The 24,738-nt window shown below is 34.6% G+C and overlaps 2 protein-coding genes across 5 annotated transcripts in view; one reads left to right on the top strand and one right to left on the bottom strand.

Annotated features, from left to right (window-relative positions):
• Positions 1 to 475: 475 nt before the first annotated feature.
• Positions 476 to 3,768, bottom strand: LOC138309382 (uncharacterized). Of its 2 annotated transcripts, none has more exons than XM_069250571.1 (2): positions 2,000 to 2,356; positions 476 to 1,696 (listed from the first exon to the last, which is right to left on the bottom strand). In XM_069250571.1, the coding sequence occupies exon 2, from the start codon at positions 1,687 to 1,689 to the stop codon at positions 856 to 858; it is 834 nt and encodes a 277-aa protein (XP_069106672.1). In that variant the 5' UTR covers positions 1,690 to 1,696; positions 2,000 to 2,356; the 3' UTR covers positions 476 to 855. The 2 variants fall into 2 exon arrangements, with proteins under 2 accessions (XP_069106672.1, XP_069106671.1); XM_069250570.1 differs by lacking the exon at positions 2,000 to 2,356 and adding an exon at positions 3,584 to 3,768 and having other exon boundaries at positions 746 to 1,696.
• Positions 3,769 to 8,974: 5,206 nt separating this feature from the next.
• LOC138308844 (nuclear receptor coactivator 7-like) overlaps positions 8,975 to 24,738 on the top strand; it is a 47,927-nt gene continuing 32,163 nt past the window's right edge. For all 3 annotated transcript variants that reach the window (XM_069249870.1, XM_069249869.1, XM_069249871.1), the window contains exons 1-2: positions 8,975 to 9,086; positions 15,186 to 15,329. In XM_069249870.1, the coding sequence (XP_069105971.1) occupies positions 15,265 to 15,329 (65 nt within the window). In that variant the 5' untranslated portion in view covers positions 8,975 to 9,086; positions 15,186 to 15,264. The remainder of the gene's footprint in view (positions 9,087 to 15,185; positions 15,330 to 24,738) is intronic.

Genomic DNA, 24,738 nt, shown 5'->3' with positions numbered 1-24,738 from the left:
AAACGTGACAGGATACTCAACATGTTGATATACCAGGCACAAATTATTTCCCTTGAGGAATAATGATATTACAACATGTTAGAACCTCCAGTTTCACTATTTATGACTAAAATATTCCATATTCAAAAGATCTAGGGGCAACAGTTTCGAAACTAGTATATATACCCAGAGTATACTTACAAGCACAGGCTACTTTTGTATCTCCTGAATTTCTTTTACGACTGTCTCCCAAGTCTCCCTCACGATTGACCGTTTCTTTCACCACCTCCCCTACTCTTCCTTCACTTTACCACGCTGAATTTCCGTCTCAGTGCTTTGTCTTTAGCCTGGAGGCCTTCTGTAGACCTGACCAATATATGGTTTGGGTTGTATTAAGTGGAATTTTTGTTATATTTTTGGTGTTAACCAACAACCCATATATATATATGTCTATATGCCTACAACATCACCTCCATATTGAAACACCCGAGCATAACTACTGCGCATTTTGCATGCTTGCAATCGTGACGTTTATTGTTAATTGCAGAGTGACTTCCCAGAGATTTACTCTCTAATGGCAGTAGATTATTCATTAAATGACCGAAAAACTGCAACATCTTTCGCTTGGGATTTTTTTAGGAATTTTTCATAGAGCCCAACAGAGAACTACCTTTTACTTGGTGTACTGAAATATTCCTAAAAAGAGGCCATCCTACGAGCCCGTAGCGAAAAAAACGAGGAAAAACGTAGTTGATGGAATATTTCAATTTAATATCAGCTAGACTGCATATTAATAAAATTGAGAACATTATGTACAGTGTAAAGTATTATTTCAACGACGATAGAATTGTGAGCACATTGGAAATCGTCTACTGTTTATTTTGATGTGAAGATTTCCTCCACAGAAAGTTCCTTGTCGACCAGCTTGCCACCGTGGTGTCTGAGATACCGACATCCCTCTAGTTCTTTGTAGTACCTATCATCTAACGTATGCATCATGTCGTTAATTATCTCGTTTTCAACCAGCTCCATTTCCTTCTTATGCTGATAGGTTGTCGTCATGTCGGCGCGCAGCTCCGAGATTGATTTCGGTTTCCGTTTTCCGAGCTCACGTTTCACTTTACGTAGATGCATGTCGATTTCTTCTGTGTCAAACGTTTCGGGGACCTTATTTGACCCCGTCAGATTCCCTCTAGAGGAGTTCAAACTTGACGTTGAACTCGAATTTGAAGTAGCACTTTTTAGTTTTAAAATTGGCTTCACGTGCACAAGAGTTGCCGGAAGTGAATTGCGGCGCCTTCTCGGGTTAATTCTACTTAACGCAGAGCAAGTCTCGCAGTTGTGAATCCCTCTTGTGGACGCGATGTGCGAACCAATACAGTGCGCATGTTCATCATCCGGTTTATCTTTGTGATGTGAAAAGTCTTTGATTGACCTCCTGAGGGACTGGACAGATTCGGCCTTGCCGAAACTTGCTGCGCGTGAACGAGTCCCGTCGTTAGTTTGCACAAAGTCAAAAGAGTTAATATAATCTTTATTTCCTCTTCTTTGTAGGTAGATAGGTGTGGCGTGTGAGGCAAAAGTCATGTTGATCCCGCTCTTTTTGTGCTCAATTACGGAAATTCTTTCTTCTAGTGACGCGTTCAGCTTTTGCAATTCCATGGATAACTTCATAGAGTCAATGCTATTTTTTCTCGATAAAGTCGCCATGGTTTATCTGGAAATAAACAAGTTAAAATAATAGTTTAAGACCTATAAAAAATACAAATATAGTCAAGCATGTCTATAAATACACGCAAGGTATAGTTCAAGAAAATTATCTTTAAAGACAATGGTTTTCATTTTCCAGTGAAATTATGTTGGAATTATTTATTTGTGATCCAAAGAGCGGCTTGACTTTTTTGTAAACAGAGATTTCCTCATCGATTCCGAAGATTTTTTCTGTTTGCCTTCCGTAATCAACATACATATTTCATATTTGACAGTTTTCATAATTGTTCTAGAAAGACGAAATAGTTACGTTTGGCTATTGCAATTCAGAGTTACAACTTGTCAGTTGACGTACGTGATTCGTATTGCTGTAAACAATAAAAACATGTTTTTTCTTTACACGTGTTGCCAAATTATCTAGTCTTACACCTGAGTAATTAATTTATTGATATGTGTAAGCAGATACACTTCTTTTATCGAATATATCTTGATATATAGCGGTCATATTTGGTTCAACTGCCACGTCTGATTGGCTAGCCAACATGCTTATTGTGACACGATTAATTTTGAAAATGTTCCAATTAAGATAACGATCATCTTAAATTCCTTATAATTTTTGTAAACATTAACAACTACCAAATTAAGGTGTGTAAACAATTTGTTTACATTAAATTTGTTTACATTGAATTTCAAATAAATCGATTTAAAGAGACATACAAATGTAATTCTTTCTTTATAGAAATTAATCTAGAACGTCTTTGGTAGCGTTTTTAAACCATGCTTTTTTTCAGATGTAGAACTTTACGACTACATGAATATGATACATCTTCGTTTGGATAGCGATAACATTAAGGACATGTATGAAGAAAAAAAATACCGTCAGCCCAAGAGCGCATATCTTCACGGTCAACGTCAATGAGTCAGAATAGAAAATCATGAAATCGTGTCAATTATTAAATGAAGGCAGGAGTTCGTATTTTGGATTTAAGAAAACAATAACAATGTCGAGGAAACCATTAAATGAAGATTTCAACATAGACATCTATAACGTCTTTTTTCTAATATGGCCTATTTGTACACGGTATATTGCTGTTATTTGCGGAAAATTGAATTTAGCTATTTTCGTGGTCAAGTTACTATACAGGAAATTAAATATCCGCAAATAAAATGCAAAGATTAGTAAGTAAGATAACCATATAGCTTCTTAATGTTAGTAGTGTTCAAATGCGCGGAAATTACTTCAGCGAATTAGTTTTCAAAGAGAAGGCCGCGAAACTTTCTCCCCGCGAAATAAGCAATTATACGGTAAGATGATGAAATTCAGAGGTCAGTGCACAATAGTCAAACAGAAATGGAGAATTAAAAACAACATATGTTTTCCAAACCGTTATGTTTTCAATATTTTTGGGGGGAAATATAAGGTAAATGTCCAATTTTGACCTTCGACCTCTGACTTCGTTGTCCAGAAGAACGATATCCGTCCATTGTCATATATTCTTGTTTCATTGTATTTTCACCTTCATTTGTGTGGGTATCCTTACTAAATGTACATCATTGTTTACTGACAAGAAAAAAATATGATGTAATGTTTCCTAGTCTAATTAAAATTACATCTTCTATGTTGCTCCCAGCTCTTAGCGGATGGTCTATAGGGAGCGATATAAAAGATTTACTTTTAATTAGATTGTTTGTTTTCCATTAAAAAATATATCCATGGAAAGAACAACACAAAAAAGTGCATTTTTTTAACACAAAAAAAAAAAACCCATTTCGGTTCCGATATTAGGTCACCTTACCTTGCGTCAAGTATAAAGGCTTCAAGAAGCAAACAAATCTGAATTAGTGTCTTAATATAGCAAGTTGAAGAAAAATGAAAAACAGAAGCCATACTTACATTTCAGATTTCCTCTATCATATAAATGGTATCTTTCCTTGCTCCCTGTATTAATTGGCCAATTAGCTCTAGGTAATTATCTAGGAAGACAGCCGTGTTTTATGACGCCCCTATAGAATCTCATCAGTATTATACCCTCTGGACGTAATTATCGGTGACATTTTTTCGTAAACAATTTGACATTTCAAAATTACTATTCGATTAACAATCATTTATCTAAGTAAAAAAAAAAGACAACAACTTATGAAGAATTCAATTTAACTTTAATTTTAATCAACTAAAAACACCATGAACTTTTCTAATTGGGAATCGGAATATAAATAAGACAATATTTTTATTGAGATTTTATTTTTGATGATGTTAAGCTGACAATCCTTGGGATATTTTCCATGTATTGTTTCTGCTTTAACAGTACATTGTCTTCACGGCGTACGACAATCAATCACGTAGGTATGATTCATCGATACATCAGAGTTCAAATTCTTTATTTAGTAACAAAACATTTAATCAGCGGGTTGTGTATTATTGGTTCCATTGTTTAAATGTTTAAATGATTAGAAGACAACGTTAAGTTACTTTATATTTGGAATATCATGTTACATCTAATGGGATGTATTTGTGTCTAGTCGGTGAAATATAATACACCGTCTTCATAACTTTATGGTAAACACTTGACCAGGGGTGACCTCTGACAATGGGTATACTGCACGAATGCAAATTTTTGCGTACTCAAATTTTTTTTGGAACCGGTAATTAATTTTGGTGTACTCATATTTACTAAAATTTTGTTGAACTCAAATTTTGACGTACTCAAAATTTTAATGTACTCAAATTTCACCGTACTTTGGTGTATTCGTATTTTGGTGTACTCATGGTTCGTGAGTACTCAAATTTTAGCCCACCATCAAATGCAGAAACTTCCCAAGAGTCTTTTTTTATTTTTTTTCTTAAACGCGCATAATTTTTTATGCGCCTATGTATCTGTTAATTAAAAGGACCACTACCTTTCCGAAACGGCTTTTAATTTTTAAAATAGGAATGTAAAAACGAGATCGATAATTTTTGTAGAGTCGCAAAAGTTATTAACTTACCGTTAATAAATACACGTAACATCACCTTCTGAACAATTTAATTAAAAATAATAAAATGTTTATTTTTTATAACGCGGGTCGTCTTATGTTTCCCGCCGTCGTCCTAAATACTGCGCGGTAGTTGACTATCACTGTGTCGGACGGCAAAACAGCGAAACGACTCTCCACTGTTATCATATATTAACGCAGGATATCGTGCATATGTTTGGTGTTTTTAACCTCATCTTAGGCCATCGGTATATATTTTCCTGATGTTATTAATGTTTTTAAGAAACCTTTATGATTATGGCTCGGGGAAAGGTAGTGGGAGCCTTTAATGCGTGGATAGGAGTTTGAATTTGCCAAAATCGGTGGTTTTTGGTGGGGAAACGTGCACTAAAATTTTAAGAGGAACATTGAAATATGAATATTTATAGTATTTGTGTAGAATTTGGGTAAGAAGCGTCCTCATTTCCATTGGAGGAAGCAACAGGATATTCTATGGGGTTATTATCACTGTACGTTATAATCCAACCCCTGGACTACTCCTTTTTATTTGTATCTCAAGAGTACAGATATATATTGGATTGATCGGTTGGTGTAGTTGGGGGTAATTGCCACTCGCCTTTCACCTAGACCGAGCCAGGGTTTTTTAATCCCCGGCACGAACGGGAAAAGGTCAGGGTTCACGCCGACTCCGATCACGTGGGTTTTCTTCTGGCACTCCTGGTTTACTCCCACAACAAAGATCACTCGCGCGCTTACATACGGGGCCATAGAGAGTGATTTACATAATTTTCATATAACTTGTTCCGTAATCGATGCAAAATAAATAAAGTTTTATATATTATTAATTAAACAGATTGGAGCTATTTCAGGGGTTGATAGTAACCCCTGGCAGAATCGAGAGAGTCATTGGTGCAAATCGCTCTAAAGGAACGCAAGCTAAAATTTTGCTTCAATATCGTGAATAGTTCCTCACTAAAAATCCTCATTTGTAAGGTTCTCATATAACACTAGATACAAAAAAAATGTATAAAAAAAGTTTGAGTTCCTTCAGAAAAACATTTTTACTTTGCGTACACAGGGGCCGTTTCGAAGGTTCTTTTTTCATTTAGTTGGTTCTTCCCTATAGCTACAAGATGCCCAGTGTTTTGTGTATAGCAATCAATTTTAACACTTTGTGCTCAAGAGCTGCGGGATCTATAAAGACCATGCATAGAATCCACACAAAGATTGTTTTATGAACAACATATTAAAATATCAAAATAGTAAAACTACGCCGTAACAAGCCTTATTCGATACTCCAGGGGTTCCGATCACTACGACGCCTCCATTTTATTAATATTGTAGATCGTTAGTGATCAGTCTAATATCGAGATGCAAGCCTTGTCTCCACCTGTACAATTATCCATTACATATATAAAAATATCAATTTGAAATTTATTCCCAAACTTATATATCCATAAGTGTATAATACTTTTCATATTAATAGTAATAATAATATTCTTTTGTCACATACCGAATTTGTTTATTTAAGATGTTGTTTAATCAACTTAATACATGTATATACTTTAATTTGATTATAGTTTCTGGCTAAAATGAAAAAGCCTGTTGCCAATCCTTTTGATTGATTCAATAAAATTGAAATGAAAAAAAATGACAAAGTTCAGAAATGGGGATAACACGTCTTGAAGGCTCGCAGAAACTTCCAAGAGTCTCTTCTTAAACGCGCATAATTTTTATGCGCCTATGGATCTGTTAAGTAATGCTGGATTATTGATTTGCAAAATCTTGGTTTTTGTGGGGAACGCACTAAAATTTTAGAAACATTGAAATATGAATATTTATAGTATTTTGTAGATTTGTAAGAAGCGTCCTCTTCCATTGGTGATCAACGGTATTCTATGGGTTATTATCACTGATGTTATATCCAACCCTGGACTACTCACTTTTTTTGTAATTCAAAGTACAATATTGGATTGATCGGTTGGTGTAGTGTTTAAGCCACTCGCCTTTCACCTAACCGGCCGGGGTTTGATCCCCAGCACGGACGGGAAAAGGTCAGGGGTCACCTGTCCGATCCCGTGGGTTTTCTCCTGGCACTCCAGTTTACTCCCACACTAAGATCCCTCGCGTGCTTACATACGGGCCATAGAGAGTGATTTACATAATTTATATAACTTGTTTCGTAATCGATGCAAAACAAATAAAGTTTATATATTATATTATACAATTGGAGCTAGTTCAGGGGTTGATAGTAACCCCCGCAGAATCGAGAGTGTCATTGGTGCAAATCGCTCTAGGAACGCAAGCCAAATTTGCTTCAATATCATGAATATTTCCTCACTAAAAATCCTCATTTGTAGGTTCTCATATAACACTAGATACAAAAAAATGTATAAAAAAAGTTTGATTCCTTCAGAAAACATTTTTACTTTGCGTACACAGGGGCCGTTTCGAAGGTCTTTTTTTTCATTTAGTTGGTTCTTCCCTATACATAGATGCCAGTGTTTTGTATACAATCAATTTTTAACACGTTGTGCTCAAAGCTGCGGGATCTATAAAGACCATGCATAGAATCCACACAAAGATTGTTTTATGAACAACATATTAAGATATAAAATATTAAAACTCCCACGCCGTAACAAGCCTCCCATCCTCGATACTCCAGGGGTTCCGATCACTTACGACGCCTCCAGTTTTATTATGAGATAGTCCAGGTTTGTAGAGATCGTAAGTGATCGGAACCCCTGGAATATCGAGGATGCAAGCCTCTCTACATGGCACCGTAGTATCCAGAATTTATAGCTATAAAAAAACAATTAGTTATTGTCCCGTAACACAGCCTATTTATAAACATAAACAGCACATTTACAAATATCTACCCACACAATCAACATTTAATTGTATCATGGTCTTGTCCACGTATCTTAATGTATTCTAGTCCGCTTAACCTACGTACCTATATTATTGGACTTGTTTGCCTAATCTATTGGGGGGGGGGGGGGGGGGGGGGGGGGGTAATAAGTAGGCAGGCCTAAGTTTATTTCTGAAGGTTTATCCTACTTAATATTTATCTGCATTATGTACCAGAATTACTTAGCATAGGCTGATACAGGACATATATGTGAATATACACCAAATAAAACTGTATAGGAAATAAAATAGCTATTATCTAAATTGTTATTTTGTTATCCCGACTTTAAAAAAATCAATTATCATTGATGTTTTTGCCTTGAAAATAATTGATATTTTAAACTTAATAACTTACCGGTATTGCATAACCCCAAAGTAGAAAGGTTACTCTACTGCAGCACAGTAAGTTTTACATTTTTTTCTGAATATTTGCCGTAAATTGTTTGTTATTTTGTTTGTTTGTTTGTTTTTTTGGTTTTGGTTGTTTTTTTTATGTATGAAATAAGTTTAGACCAACATATGCACAATCATTCGTTTAGGTGAAGTATACGTATGCATTTTAAAAATATCAATTGTTTGTTTGAAGACCCTTATAACTTATGCGCTAAAATTTATATGCATGGGGCTACAGTGTACAGTACATGCACTTTGGGATATTGTCCCATTTAACATTACTTTAATTGCTTACGATATCAATAGACTGGTACCTGCAGGTATGTCCAATACCATATCCAAGCACTGATCGAATAGTTAAAAATGTCTTAACCCATATCAGATAAGTGTATTTTTTTTAGTGATAATTGCACTGTGTCTGAAAATAAATTTTACATGTTCAAAGACCGACGGCCATTTGCAAGTATTCGGACGCGTCATATTTTTATTATATATATTAATGACAAATTTTCAATTTACTATCACGATTTAATTGATTTGGTTTTTAACCAGGTTATCTTAAAATTGCAAAAAAAAAAAAAAAAAATGTAAAAAACTACTTGCTCTTTCTTCGGATGTGTTTGGAATATATATATGTATATTTCAATCTTTATTACTTTTTGTGAAGGTGACGATTACATGCGGTATAACAAATATAAAACTTTGACGCCAATTTATATTTTGTTCTTATTTCACAATTTCGATGGCAAAAATAAAAATGATGTAGAGTATTTCTTGAAAAAAAACCCGACAATTTTTACGAATAATGTCTACGGAATCTGCAAATATATTCGACTTTAACACAAAATTTAAGGGAAATCGTTGAAAATGAATTCGATAAAACCGAGAAAAATATGAAATACAATAAAATACTAATGATTCGCCGTGCGACTGTGATTCATTTGCAAGTATCCCTCTGGCGCCTCAAGAGAAAAAGTTTTAAAAATGAGTGGTCTCCCCTTGTCCAAAGCCGGAAGTACTATTCGGATGTAAACATGGCTGAACATCGGAGGGTGTCATTCACAAGATAACTGGTGAACTGTGGACGAATACTGCGAATATGTGGATAATTTACTGATTTGGTAATACACGAAACCTGTTGTTTTTATTCCTGTTGTATTAATTTACTTAATTCTGTAGTTATGCCACAATTTAACGAATGACTGCAACCCGAAGTCAATGTAATTTTTTGGTCCATCCGTCATCATCAATGTGAGTGATGAAGTGTGACTAGGTTTATGTAGCTAGCTACTGTTCGATATCAAACGGAGCAATCACTTCTTTTGTCTTTATTACCTAATTTATGTCTGTTTTATATAGGAGTGACTGTGTATTTAATTATGTTGCATATGGTGTACTAAGCCTAGTACAATTTATAATAACTGAGAGGGAATACACATGCAATGTTCATAATATTTTGTTCAGTTCGTATGGTTAATTGATTTCAAGTCCTATGGTCAATATTCGTAACTGGCATAAAAAACTGATGTCAGCCCCAGATATATATACTATTTTGTAGATGTGATACTCTGGTGAGTATTTTAACTGTCACAAAATATCTCTCGGCCACAGAGAACTTCTCTTGAGCATCAGACTAGTAACCTAGAGGCCCCCGATTCGATTCTTTGCAAAGTCAATGATTATGTTTTTATAAAATCATGACAACTGATACATTGACGCCCATGTAAAAGGTAAGGAAAGATACTAAGCCATATGTCCCACCAGCATCACTGTTGACCCTTGTAAACCGGAGGATGAGCTCTTTCCCTGAGAGGGAGTATGTAAAAACTGGTGAAAACTACATAGTTGCAAATTGAATGCCTATCGGCTTGAAGGAAATTTTCTTTAGCTTGATCGGTTGAGACTCAGACTAGCATCCCAGAGGTCCCGAGTTCAATTCCTGGCAGAGACAGCTAGTGCAACTGCATGATTTTATATGTTTATATATATTATTATTTATTCAAATTCTGTTACAGATATATGTATATAATTCAATTTTGCTTGTTTCGAGCATATTCTTTGGATTAAAAATTTACTTTATCAGTCCATAAAGGAAAAACGGTGTCGCCGTTTGTATCATTGCTTCTGATTGGCTGATCATAAGATGATGGCGTAATGATTTCTTAGACAAAAGAGTCCCAAAATGAATTTTAAATATTGAAGAGATTATCTTTAGTAAATTGAATTATAAGGATTAATTTGAATAGATTTTTATGTTATGGAGATATAATACAAAAATCTGAGTGTACTCTCATCATAAACTGCTTCGCAGTTTATTTAGACTACACTCAGATTTTTGTGTTATATATCCATTACATAAAAAATCTATTCAAGTTAATCCTTAAATATACTTAAGAAAATTAAGCTTTACTAGGCATTACCAACTAAGTTACCTGAATGGTCAAAAATTATCGACCCAGCTACTAGTCCTATTCCTCTACATTCATTCGTCCTTTCTCCATGTCTTAACTCCTGAAGACATACAAAAACAATTTTGCATATCCCATACAAAACCCTCCTTGATAAGCTAGGGGTTACTATCACTGACATTACATCAACCCCTGGACTATCTCATAATAAACCTGAAGGCAACTCAGGAGAAAATATCTGAACCAATCACAGGCCTGCACAGATTTCCTGCATGGATGGTCATAGATGATTGACCCTGTACAAATCAGAATTTGCTAGTGCTATGATAATGACATCATAATAAGCAGATTGCAGTTCATAGAATGATGAATGCCCACTGTTCTTGTTATGATGATATATAGTAGCCATGGGACTGCAATGAAAATGTAAATATGTGTGTATATTGCTACTCTAACAATGTAATGACAGTGCATTTTTCCTGTATCATGTTTTAAAAGATGTCAACATGCCCTCAACCTCTGGGTCGTTCAAATCCCATGTGGGGCAGTTACCAGGTACAGACTGTTTGTCTGGTTTTTCTCCTGGTACTCTAGCTGTCCTCCACCATCTAAACCTAGCTGGCACACATTTAAGTGACCCTAACTGTTAATTAATTAAATAGGATGTTAATTAAACTAATTAAACCAAACCAAATTTATATCAGCACCTAGATAATGCTGGTGTTATATAACTTTCTAGGTCAGGATAACCTCATTTCACTGTACATGATACGTATTTATATATACCAATGGCAAGTTTATATAATGCTGCATGTTAAAGCTAAGGCTCCTATCTAGATCTGTTGTCATGCAATACCAGGCAATAATTAATATTGATGGATCTTGTTGTTCAAGTATTGATCTATGGCAAGTTTGTACGGTATGTAGTAATATTCAATATGATCACATTTAATGATTCAATATATAGCTGAATGAAACATGATTTAAATCTTAGAATTCCAAATAGATATATATAAGATTTATATCTAAATATTTCAAATCGATCTGTGGACAAGTTGAAGAGGTCTTGGGATATTTTTATGATTTTCACTTCATATTATTGGACTAAGTAGCAAGGAATATGTTTTATCGAGTATAATAGTTCCCGTTAAAGTATCAGTATCAGGGCGAAAGTTTATTTACTTAGTGTGCCACATGCCGGACTCGAACCCGCTACCCCGGACTTACTGGTCCGCAGCTCTACCGAATGACTGAGCTGAATGGAAAATCTCCCTAGATCGAAGCTAGAAGGGACTATAAAAACTATTTACAATTAAAAACCTGCTTCAGTATCTGTAACTTAAAATTCAGCCAAAATAACTCACTGAATGATTTAACACAAATAACAAATTAAGTCAATGAGAGAGCTATAGAATATAAATCAATAATAATTTTGTGAGAATTTTATTTTCAAACTTTCACCAAACTATCATATATGGTCACGAAAATTTAACTCAAAAAATATTTAATTATATATTCTGAAGGCCAAATCTGGAAATTATGAAACGTAATATTTAATTTTCTTGCGTATTTTTATCGGGAAAGCTTTGACCCGGCTATTCAGTATCATTGATTTTCAGACTTTCCTCACAATATTCATTCTATATATTAGTTTAGTGTGTGTCACCGCCATGGGTGGGTATGTGATATATAGAGATAACACCGGTGTATTTGCTTGCCTTATCGGCACCAATCCTTTGATATCTAGAAATCTTAAGACTCTGACTTGAAGATATGAAGGTGTCTACACATATAACTCAAAAGATTTTATTAATATTGGTGTCAATTTTCCTATTGCAAATAATATATGCTCTAAGAAACAGAGGATTTTCTGCTTTTGAATAAAAAAAAATCTTGTAGTGATATCTCAATGTATTTTTTTTCCTTTTTTCCCCCTTTTTTTTTACTGGACAAATTGTATAGTACTTATACATAGAATCTGCATTAACTTTTACATTGAAATTTTTGTAAACAACTTTGGGCCTTTTCTTTTAAACTTGTTTTGCTGTATATATATATATGTAGGGTCTGTGATTGTCTAGCTATATAGCTAGTGACTTTAGTTGAATTAATTTGTTAACTTAAAAGATGTCTCAGCACATGCACACATACAAAATATAAATGCATTCTGCCACAAGTTTAAAAAGCGATGTGTACAGATTCCACGAACATGTTATTAATTATTCATGTGTGGTTTATTTTTTTTTCTCCAAAACATAAAATGTACATTCCATGTATATATATGAACACTGCTGATGATTGAACTTACTAAGTGAAATATTATTTATGTATGTAAGGTAGTAAATAGCTCAGTATGTAGAAAGTAAACAAGTAGCACGTTCACACTGATCTTTAATTTGCTAATTAACCCTTGATGAATTATTGCTAGTTCCAAAAATCTGCACAGTGAGTCTATTCTCCTCTCTGAGGCCCCATTAGAAACTTTCTAAGAAATAGCATATACCCGGTAGTTTGTTCTGGTATTTATATTAATAATGTAAATAGAGAGTCAGGTAAATCATGTTATCATTATTATTTACTGTCCTGTCTTTTAGGCTTAAGATATACAATTATGTTCAATATTAATACTGAGGTATAAATTAGGAATTAGCATTTCATATTGAGATGATAATTAAATACATGTATTAATCTGGAAACTTCCCCATTTTCTGTTGTTTTTTTCTTTTCTTTTGAAATCCTAGTGTTATCACATACATTCTCCTATAGACTTGTCACCAGTCTCTAGAATATTAAAAACAAATTATTTTAATTTGGCTTGCTTATTGAATTGTATATACATATATATGTAATTTCATTTGTTATTAAATGTTTGTATCAGTGTTTGTCATAAGAAAATACTCTACAGAGCTGATGTTATTTCATTATATTGTATGTAAATTCAACATTAAATAAAGCTTCTTGTATCATTGGTACTTCGGGAACAGTTTTAATCATTGACACTCATGCCAGTAACAGGCCTTATGGGACTGTTGCATTAGACCTTTAACCTCTAGCAAGACTTTGCTAGCTATAGATCTTCCCTGCTACATAGGGTCGAAGATTTAATTGTTTCCTCAGAGCACAGGGCCTTGTTCCTAATTGAGATATATAGATAGGTCACGTCTATTTACATACATTACACTTAATAGACATGTCCTATATCTTATGTATATCTCATCATTAGGAACGAGGCCCTGTGCTCACTGCCAATGTAATAATTATATACTATTACATTTAAAATTCTAGCTAGCATATGTAACTTTCAGAAGTATATAATTGTTTGTTTTTTATGTCGTTGTTTTCTAAAGTCATTTAGGGCAAAACTAAAAGTCTAGAAGTATGTAAGAGCCACATACAAAATAAAACACGTTTATAGCAAACATGCTTGCAACAAACTCATGACAATATAACGTAGTAATTTTCATATTCCTCTTCACGATTCCTATAACATACATATACCATATTTGCAATATATATATATATATATAACAAACTATGTGGGTCAAGGAAGTAAAATCAACGGTTGTTTTCCATATACCACTGGGTCCTTATAATTATAACAAACAGTATTACAACGAATTCATGGGTATTTTTTTTTTTAAGTAGTAATTTTCCATTAGTAATATATAACAAAGTATGCTTATAACAAAGTCATTTTGTTTGTCCCCAGAGGTTTGTTTTAACTGTGTTTTACGTTTTACTTTATATCTGCTTTACGAGAAAATTTTATTCTATATTTGTTTTTATAATATTGACTCAAGGTATAAAAACACCTTTGAAATATTTGATTGTCAAGAACATCTGTTGCCCTGTGGATCGGCAGATGATTGTGTGTCATATGTGATTTGTTTTGTTAATTGTATTATTGTATATGTGCGATAGGTATACAAGTATCAGTGATATAAAAATATCTCAGATGACTCATGATATACTCTATTCTATCTTACCAGTTATAGGCTTGTCCAGTGTAATAAATTTGTACATGTTTGTTGCACAAGCATCTAGGTAAGATAAGGTGTCAGTAGTGATGTGATATAAGAGAAATTCTGTAAAGCAACTGTCTTTCACGGCAATTAATTTTCACGTTTTCCTTTTCAAAAGAAGTTAGCGAAGAAAATTATTCGCAAATTTAACAATTGAATGATACACAATCTGGTTAAAATCATATCTTGATTCCCACATTGTTGACCGATGTGAAATCAAAATATGATTTTAATCAGATTAGATGATACATATGCATATGTATTATTTGCGCAGATAAACTTTTGCGAATCAACTTAGATTGCGAAATTTGCAAAAATAAATCGCACATGAATGAAAGTTGGTTTACAGTATATATACATATACTCTTTCGTTTTCAGAGCCTCAGGTTTTACTTAATTTATTAACCCCTCGGGTGTATTCTTACTTCATACTCCCATTTGAAAAAGTCTTTTGTTTTATATTCCATAATATTACATAATCAACTTAAACTATGCTAGAAGTTAGTACCTAAAGCGAAAGTTTTCTTTATAGTTTTGGAGGCTTATTTTCGCGAATCATAATTTATAGCCTTTGAAATTGTCGTCCACACATGTACATCATGCTCTGATTTAGATTTTTGTGAGATATTAATTTACACAAATTTTGAATTAATTTACGAATTTAGCAAAATTTAAAGTAAACCTTCACAAAAATTAGCAACTATTTATAGTAACTATACAGTAGTACATAATAAATAAATTTATGAAGTAAATTTTCTTCATTTCACAATCTATTTTTCGTCTGTTGTAGATGGTGTTGGTTTCCACCATGAAGGATTATAAACTCGGAACATTAAGCTAGATTTGGTTAAAGTTGTGATTAAGTAACCATGACAACTAAACGACCATCATTTAAAGAAAGAGCTTTTGAGAAGCTGGGATTTACAACACCGAGGTAAGTCATGCATGTCAATCAATTTACGATGAATATCTAAAATTTTAGTTTCTTCTTTGAAGGGAATTCTAAATATAATGAGTCTTTCTATTTATATACTGTGAGGCTGTGACAAAGGAAATCACAAGCCATGCTAAGGGTTTGATATTCATAAATTTCTTCTGATGGTTAGATATTTATGAATTTCCCCAAGAGTAGGATATTCAACGGATGGGCATTCATGAATTCCCGCTGAGAATTGGACATGCAGTCATTAATTCCCACTTAAGGGTTGAACATTCATGAATTCTCTTTGAAGGGATGCATTGGACTTTCATGAATTCCCCCAAAAGATATGATTTTTTTTATAAATTCCCCCCTGATGGTTTGACTTTCATGAATTCTCACTGAGGGATGTACATTCATGAATTCCCACTGAGAGATGGACATTCATGAACTTCCACTGAGGGATGAACATTCATGAATTCCTACTGAGAGATGGACATTCATGAATTCTCACTAATGGATGAACATTCATGAATTCTCACTGAGGGATGAACATTCATGAATTCTCACTGATGGGGTTGACATTCATGAATTTCCACTGAAGTATGGACATGCATGAATTCCCACTGAGGGATGTACATTCATGAATTCACACTGAGAGATGAACATTAATGAATTCTCACCGATGGATGAACATTCATGAATTCTCACATGATTCTCACCGAGGGATGAACATTCATGAATTCTCACTGAGGGATGAACATTCATGAATTCACACTGAGGGATGAACATTCATGAATTCACACTGAGGGATGAACATTCATGAATTCTCACTGAGGGATGAACATTCATGAATTCTCACTGGGGGGTTGACATTAATGAATGTTCGATGAAGGATGGACATTAATGAATTCCCACTGAGGGATGGACATTCATGAATTCATACTGACGGATTAACATTCATAAATTCACATACTGAGGGATGGATATTTATGAATTTTCCCTAAGGATGGGACTCATTTCATATGGAGACAGGGAGTTCACATGTTTATCCATGAAGACATTAATTTAATTTCTTCATGGTTAAAAGAGATTATACAATTAATAAAAGCACACCCACATTACCATCGCAGTGTCAATATAAGCCTGTGAACATCTTGGGAGGTTTATGTACAATATGTGTACATTTTTCTGTACCTGTAGGTTAGTGATATCTTGATTGGCCCCCAGGTAAATATTTACCTGCACCAGGCTTTATTCATATCTCCAGGACTAATTACATACATGTGTAAAAATATATACCATATTCAATCCAATAATTGCAACTGCTGTAAGGTCCTTTTTTCCCTTAGGAAGCTTATATAATTAAGAGAACTTCAGATATACTGTAACACAGGAATTCACCGTTAATGATGGCCACTGATTACTCTCATTGGTGTCTGACTGCATCTGGTTTCCAATCATTACCTCTATGTGTTGTCATTAGGAAGCTGTCTTGGCTGGCTCGTTTTGCCTAATTTGGTGTGGATGTCCATATTACCGTATTTCACCGGTAGCCTGTTCTTAGCCTAGCATTTAAATGATACTTGATACTTGTTATTTGTACGTACATGTATCTTGTGACATTTTTTGAATTCTTTTAAGTTTGAAATCCTATTAAAATTGACTATAAAATACTTCCTGATTTGCTGCAAATGTAAGGGGAATTTTTGCTAATTATGCAAAGGTTGGTTGATTCCGAAATTCCCCTCCCTCTTTGTTGTTAAAAGTATAAAAGTGTATTATCTATCACGATAGAACCTTAACCTGGCCCATCCTTAATTGAATTACCTGGGCTGTTCATTATATATATTTATATAATAGGACAGTGAACTAGTTAACTATTCCTAATACTGTATTTGACCCAATAAGTGCCCATGTCCCTATAGGCGCCCCTCCCCCTTTTTGTGGCCTCATTCCAATTTGCCCAGGTATAAATAAAGACCAAAACTACACAAAACTACCTAAAATTACTTTGTAAAGGTCTCATGATCATAATCAATGTTTAATTTCAACAAATTTATCTAAAAAATATTTTAGAAAAGGATTGAACAACAGGCATTATATAGCCTATATAATTATAAGTCTTATTATCTTTTAACACAAATACAGTCAAAGCTGCCTAATCGACCACCTTTGTATAAAGACCACCTGCACTGCTTAATAAGACCAATTTATTAGAGTTCCAAATGATCGATTTCAGCACAATTTGACCTGTGTATAAAGACAATCTGGCTATAAAGACCATTTTCTCTCTGTCCCTTGGGTGGTCTCTATAGACAGGTTTGACTATTGTGTTTGTATTGGAGAGAATACAAACCTTATACCATTCAGATTTAAGTTGATGGGGAACCAGCTGCAGGTCCATCCTTGTCCTCTGTCGAACCAAACATCTGAATGATGTATAATCTGACTTTTAAAGGTTGGCGTTTTGTGTTCTTTAGTAAAATCCTTCGGGCTACAGGTGGTAGACAATGTTGTTGAATTAATAAATAGTCCCCAAGGTTTTCTGTCATTTGCTTATGTCACAATTCACTAAAAAATGTGTAGATAATTTCATATTTCTATAAAATTTCGTCTTCATCCAATTTCCAAATTTTTGAATATTTGGTCCTCATGAGTCTTTCATAATAAGGTACTTTTGAAAAGTTAATGTTTCCTTTTGAGAATCTGTTGCTTTTAAGTTCTAGAACTGGCCAATGATATTTATAGCGATGTTCCCATTACAAATGTTTTGGTCTGTTATTGAAGATCATTGCCGAAAACTCAAAAAGATTCAGGAAACTAAACAACTGTTTATATATAATTGCTCAGTTACACTAATCAAAGACACTCATGTTTGATTTTCATTATATTTTGTGCTACCACTAAAGGAAATATTAATTGTTTACATGTGCAATGAAGTGTGACTGCATAGTTAATGACCACTAATGGACGAACGATTGCACCCTTGAGTGATCCTTCGGCCACATACAATGGTAAAGCCTTCAGGCAGTCTTATGTCTTTACAAATATTTCATCAAGTCAAAGTTTATCAAGTATTGCACATCTTTACTGAACAAATAGAATTCATTAAAGGTCTGTGTTATTATTTCCTCTTTAGCTTTTCTTAGTGTAATGTTCTTCTCTTCATTTTGAGGGACTAGATTCAATATGCTACTGCTATTGATATCATTGAATTGAGAATCGAGACTCGTTCCTCACACAATTAAGGAACTGTTAACTCAGGAAAGTTGTAAATTTCTCATCGTAAACATGAATACTGTGAAAAAGATCCGAAGTCGGTTAGCTAGTGGGAGGAAATATGTTCGTTATAAAATAATTAACGTGACAAAACAACGCTCCAGAAATTACACACAAGATTTGACTTCTTGGCCTTGGTGAGTGTCAAAGTACATGTAAATACTCTTATTTTCGTGAGATAGAATTTTCATGTTCTATTCTATAAAATATAGCTTGAACACGATTTAAGAAATAATTTTTTGTGAAAATTAATGTATGAATGCATATACTTAAATCATTATAAAAAAGCCTGCTCCTGACTGTGAACTTTTGTATTTGTGAATATGTTTGAAATTGATACCGATGACTGGGAATATTGTATACCAAAAAACATTTCAAATTTTTACTGCAACCCAACTATGTAACCTTACAAAATGCAGTTGTCATTCACTAGTGCATGAACTGCCATATGTTTATTTTGAGTCATTACTATCATAGTGATGTTATAATTGCATTGTCACACCATGGGAGTGATCATGGAAAATGGCCGTTCAAATGGCTGTTCCATCCTCCTGACGATACTGAATGGTTTATTCATTATAGATCTAGATTCAAAATATGTTGGGCTTTTATCATAAATTGCTACCTAGTATAAATGTGAATATAAGCGCTGAACTGCATATAGTTTGCAATTATTGGAGTTTGAATACCAATTGAACAGCTGCAAATTCAATATGAAGCGTAATGCAATATGCTGCTGTCCATTGGCATTCATATTGGCCATAATTGCCAAATGAATGCAGTACTAGTTCAATGCTGAAATAAAGTTTATAATTTACTGTAAATAGTTACATTGATGCTATCATAAAGTATCTTGATATCAAACTATTTATACCTGAAAAAATCATGTGTTGTGAACGATAAATATCGATGAAGTCAAACTCAGGACCCTGGACTTAAAAATAGTAATTTGTCCAATAACAATGAATACAAATGTCATCTACTTTCATCGATAATATACATATTAACACCTTTTCAACAGCTGTCAAAAACAGCTGTCGAACATTTCTAAAAGACGATGTTGTTGTGGCTATATATTCAGACTGTTTTGTACAGATGGCTAACAAACAAAATTACTACTGAATTTGAACAGGAGATACATTCGAAAAAAGGAAAAGTTTTGTGAAGGCAAGTTGTTACCACATATATTCTTATATTATGTCTTTCTCGTTTGAGCATTGTTAATTTTTTTGTTCTTACATCATTTGCATTTTATGTACTTTTACATGTCACTATATATATGTGTATGTACGAACTATGTATATTCCGCGGTGAGCAAGTGGTATAATTAGATGTCTCGACATATAACCACAAACCTTTCACCTTTAGGTCGCGAGTTTGAATCTCATGTACGGCAGTTGTTTGGTACTAGTTGGAGGTTTTTCACTGGGTGCATCAGCTTCCATTGTCCAACTAATTAACCCGCACATCCTGTAATGACCATGGTTGTTTAGTAAGATGATAAAAACCTGTAAAATTAAACTTCATTAGTAAGGTATAGCTGATATCGTCCAGATTTTATGATTATGGGTAACCATGATTCATGTAACGATATAGTATCGGGTTTGTGTTAAGAAGGTAAAACAGATTCTGCTGAGAGTATCAAAAAGTACTGGAATCGGACATTTAAGGTAGTGGTTCAAATCTTAGTTGGAATACGTTGTCATGGAAAGTTTGCTGTTGTATGACAGGAGAGAAGAAAAATAATGTAGCGACCAGACTGAGATTCGAACCCGGACATCCGAACACTAGCCAAATGCTCTACAGACTGAGCTACCATGGCAAGCTGGTCACAAATGATCAACCCAGTCCAATCCCACTACACTCCTCCCTTCTTTTTTTAAAGTCATCACCCTCTAAGATCTCTGAGACCCTTATACCACCATCCTAAGTATTTTAGTTGGGGGGGGGGGGGGCAATAATGTAACAGGAGAGAAAAAATGCAGTAACCAGACCGGGATTCGAACCTGGGACCTCCGAACACTAGGTGAATGATCTACCTAGTCCAAGTCTGCTACACTTCTGCCTTCTTTTTCAAAGTGTTCGCTCTAGTGGGTATATTTACTTTACACAATATTTGTAACAGAAGAAGAGAAAATGTAGTGACCCCACCAGGATTTGAACTCAGGAGCTCCAAACACTAGCCGAATGTTATGCCAATCCCGCTACAGTAACCATCAAACCAACAATTAGTAGTGTGTACTGAGTGTAGACACAACAGACTGTTACTGTTACAGTACCTAATGGTTAATATTAACTGTGTCTGATCCAGCGTGGATTTAGACAAAGATTTGTTTGTAAACATATAAATGTATTGAGTTGATCCGTGTGACCTCTATGTTTACATCACCTAGGCTACAAATCTATTCAGGACTCAGGAGTAACATTTGTGTGCTCTGATTCAACTGTATGTGATGTTGATATAGTATGTATTTAGTAATCGTTATCTCAACAATTTGTCCTATCTCTCTGACACAAGCTGTTACCGGTCTCATTGACCCCTGGAAAGTCAAAATGAACTCTTCCAGCCTTTGAATTGGAATAGTTCAAACGTCTCAACAGATGTGAATAGGTTACATACAATTGACATTCCAATAGGATGTCACTGAATTGTGAAGGTAGATAATGCTAGTACATATATCTTGTGTAGATTATTCAGGTAGATTGATTTGTGAGACGGTAGACATATTATGTATATCTCTTTCAAACATTGGTACAAATCAGTTTAAACTTAGTACACGTGTACTCATTTATAACAGTTTCACTTCGATATCTATTCTCTCGGTTGATTGTCATGAATATATAAATACAATTTTAAGGCTGTTAATTGTCATTATTATCACCCTTAAGACCCATTTTCATATTATTAACTTCAATATAACAAGATATAAATCATTCACCCCTGAAATTTTATAATGAGCTGTCCCAGCTTTAGTTTTGGAAGAGTTCAAATGTGTCGTTAGGGGTGAATGAGGTTAGAAATCAATATTTGGTATATATATAACCATATTTCTCTTGGGGAAAGTTATCCAGGTCACTTTTTGAATTGTGACCCTAAACCCTCATTTGCTACTCATATATATACAAGTCAGTGTATTTTAGGGTCAAGATATGTCAAGGTCATTTATAGATAGTCATAACATTAAGAACAGTGTCAAGGTCATGCTTGATTGTCATATATTGAAGGTCAAGGTGATATGGGGATCAAGACCATATTTGGATGGTCAAGGCATTTAGAATTGTGTCAAGATCATGCTTTTCATGGATTGTCTTATGAACATTAACATCTCAAGTTTACATCCGATGATACATTTCTGGAGCTGCACAGCAATAACAATTGATAAGTTTACATTAAATTTATTTCCAAATATTTCCAACAGAGATGAATATTTCAGCCTTTTTGACTTTCAGATAATAGCTACCTGGTATAGTTATGTAATTCCATAATATGGTTTCCACAAAAAAGTAAATTGAAGCCTTTTGTTAAGATTTTCCATTTTCATTTCTGGGTAATATATATACTATAATATGTCATTAGTGGTTCTGATGTTTCCCTCTGGGCCTCTATCAGACTTCAGTACACTGATCATGAAGTAGTGACCTTTATAGATAAGGACACAGTGATAGCCTCAGGTCATCTCAATGTATGATCAAATATCTACAAGTCTGAGTCCTAGTGGAAATGGCAACAATTCTGGTATGTGTGTAATAGTCGAATTATCTCCCCTGTTTAGTCCAATTTAAGGTGCCATTTTGTTCAGGAATTGCCTCCTTTGTTAATTAGCCCAGTGTGCCATTTTGTTTAGGAATTACTGTTCCCGTTTAGCTTCAGGTGCCATTTTATTCATGAATTATCTCCCCTGTGCCATTTTGTTTAGGAATTATCTCCCCTGTTTAGCCCAATTCATGGTGCCATTTTGTTCAGGAAATATCTCACGTGTTTAGCCCAATTCATGGTACCATTTTTTTTCAGGAATGGTATCCTCTGTTTATCTCAAGGAATTATCTCCCTTGTTTAGCCCTAGGTGTTAAACAATATTACAAAATTATGATTGTATTATTTAGGCTTTACATGGAAGTCTTTTTTTATCTAATTCTGAACTTCAAATACTGGGAAACATATTGTTGATCAATGCTAAATGGTTTCTTCCACAATAAAGTTGTCCAGAACAAAAATCGCCCGTTGAGCAAAATATTGACTTTTAAATGTAATTACATCTACAGATAATTCCTAAAAAAGCTCCAGGATACAAATAAATCTTCAGCCTACTTTTCTATTTGATTTGATTTCTATGCTGAAAAAGATATTGTGGTTTAGGTAACTGGTGTTTTATTGAATTTATCCTTGGTCAACATAAACAAACTGAATTATTATATTGTACCCTCAAACCAAAGTCTGAAGATGACTACATAATCTCCTAGGGTTCATTGCAATCCCCACATTCACCTCTGTTAACAGCTCACGAAGTAGCCATCTGTTGACCTCGGGTCACATTATATTACGTCATGGCGATTGTTTAATGCATTGTGCCCTTGTATATATGACGTCACAGTGATTGTTTTTGAAACAGCGTATGTCATATGCAAATTACAAGAAAATCTAGTGTATCTGCAAAAGAATCCAGTATTGTTTGGTTTGATATTGAATGATCAAATTATATTATGTCAGAACTGACAGTAAAATGTTTACAGGAAAAAGATACATAAGGAAACTTACAGTATGTATTTAAAAATTTAGTATGTGCCGGATGTACATTTTTCAAGAATCTTGAAATTTCGCTGGGCCGTTTACAGAGGTGAAATTGTGGGTACCGCAATGCACCCTGGGAGAGATTGGGGATGACTGTTCTGAAATCACCCTTTCTGTCTGTCTGTTTATCATCTGCTATATTTTGTCCAGAGAACTCCTCTTAAACTACTGGATCAATTTCAATCAAACTTCACAATAATGTTGGGGACTATAACTGTAGAAGGCAGGGCATCCAGTAGACCCTCGGGAGAATGTTTTTGACTCCTGAAAATCATATTTGACTCTTGAGTTTGAAGCATGTGTCTATTTGTCATAGTGTGGACTCTTCAAAATTCTGAGAAATTGTGATTTGACTCCTCAATCTATTCAATTAGTCAAGGGTCAACTGGATGCCCTGGAAGGCTTTATTTTCTGAACATTTGGTTAAAATGGTAATGCATGCAACTAGAATATGGCAGGCCTTACGTTGTGCATGAGTATAGAAGTCAGATACCATAACCACTCCGCTACCGTGCCCTGGAAATTTACCAGAGATTTACGCTTTAGTGTTAGACCGTCACGACACCTTAGCCACTCGCCCACCCTGCCTCAGAGATTTACGCTATACTGGTAGACCGTCAGACACCTTAACCACTCGGCCACCCTGCCTCAGAGATTAGAATGTTACACCTTAACCACTCAGTCAATATTACCCAGAAGTGGATGGCTTAATGATATATTACCTTACCGTTTGTGCACTGTGCCCCAGTGTTAGAATGTCAGATACCAAAACCACTCCGCTACCGTGCCCCGGAAATTTACCAGAGATTTACGCTTTAGTGTTAGACCGTCACGACACCTTAACCATTCAGCCACCCTGCCTCAGAGATTTACGCTATACTGGTAGACCGTCACGACACCTTAGCCACTCGGCCACCCTGCCTCAGAGATTTACGCTATACTGGTAGACCGTCAGACACCTTAACCACTTGGCCACCCTGCCTCAGAGATTTACGCTAAACTATTAGATTGTCAGACACCTTAACCACTCAGCCACCTACCCCAGAGATTTATGCTATATTGGTAGGCTGTCTGACACCTAATTGGTAGGTACCACCACCTGTGAAATACTTGATGTGTATCACAGATCACCACATTAATGACTTCTATGTAAAACCAGATTAATGTGATGTATCGTATCAATTCCCATTTCCCCAGAGTAAATGATCCCACAATGGTCAGGCGGTCCCCTTGACCATCCTTTCTGACATTTTCATTCCTGCTGTACTGTATACTAGATCTCCTGGAAAAGCTTTAGATATTCTTGAACTGTTACAAGAGAAGTATATTTGTTAATACATCTAGATATATTGC

The sequence above is a fragment of the Argopecten irradians genome, chromosome 15 (assembly GCF_041381155.1).
Source record: "Argopecten irradians isolate NY chromosome 15, Ai_NY, whole genome shotgun sequence".
Taxonomy (NCBI): domain Eukaryota; kingdom Metazoa; phylum Mollusca; class Bivalvia; order Pectinida; family Pectinidae; genus Argopecten; species Argopecten irradians.
This window is presented reverse-complemented; position numbering and strand designations above follow the sequence as displayed.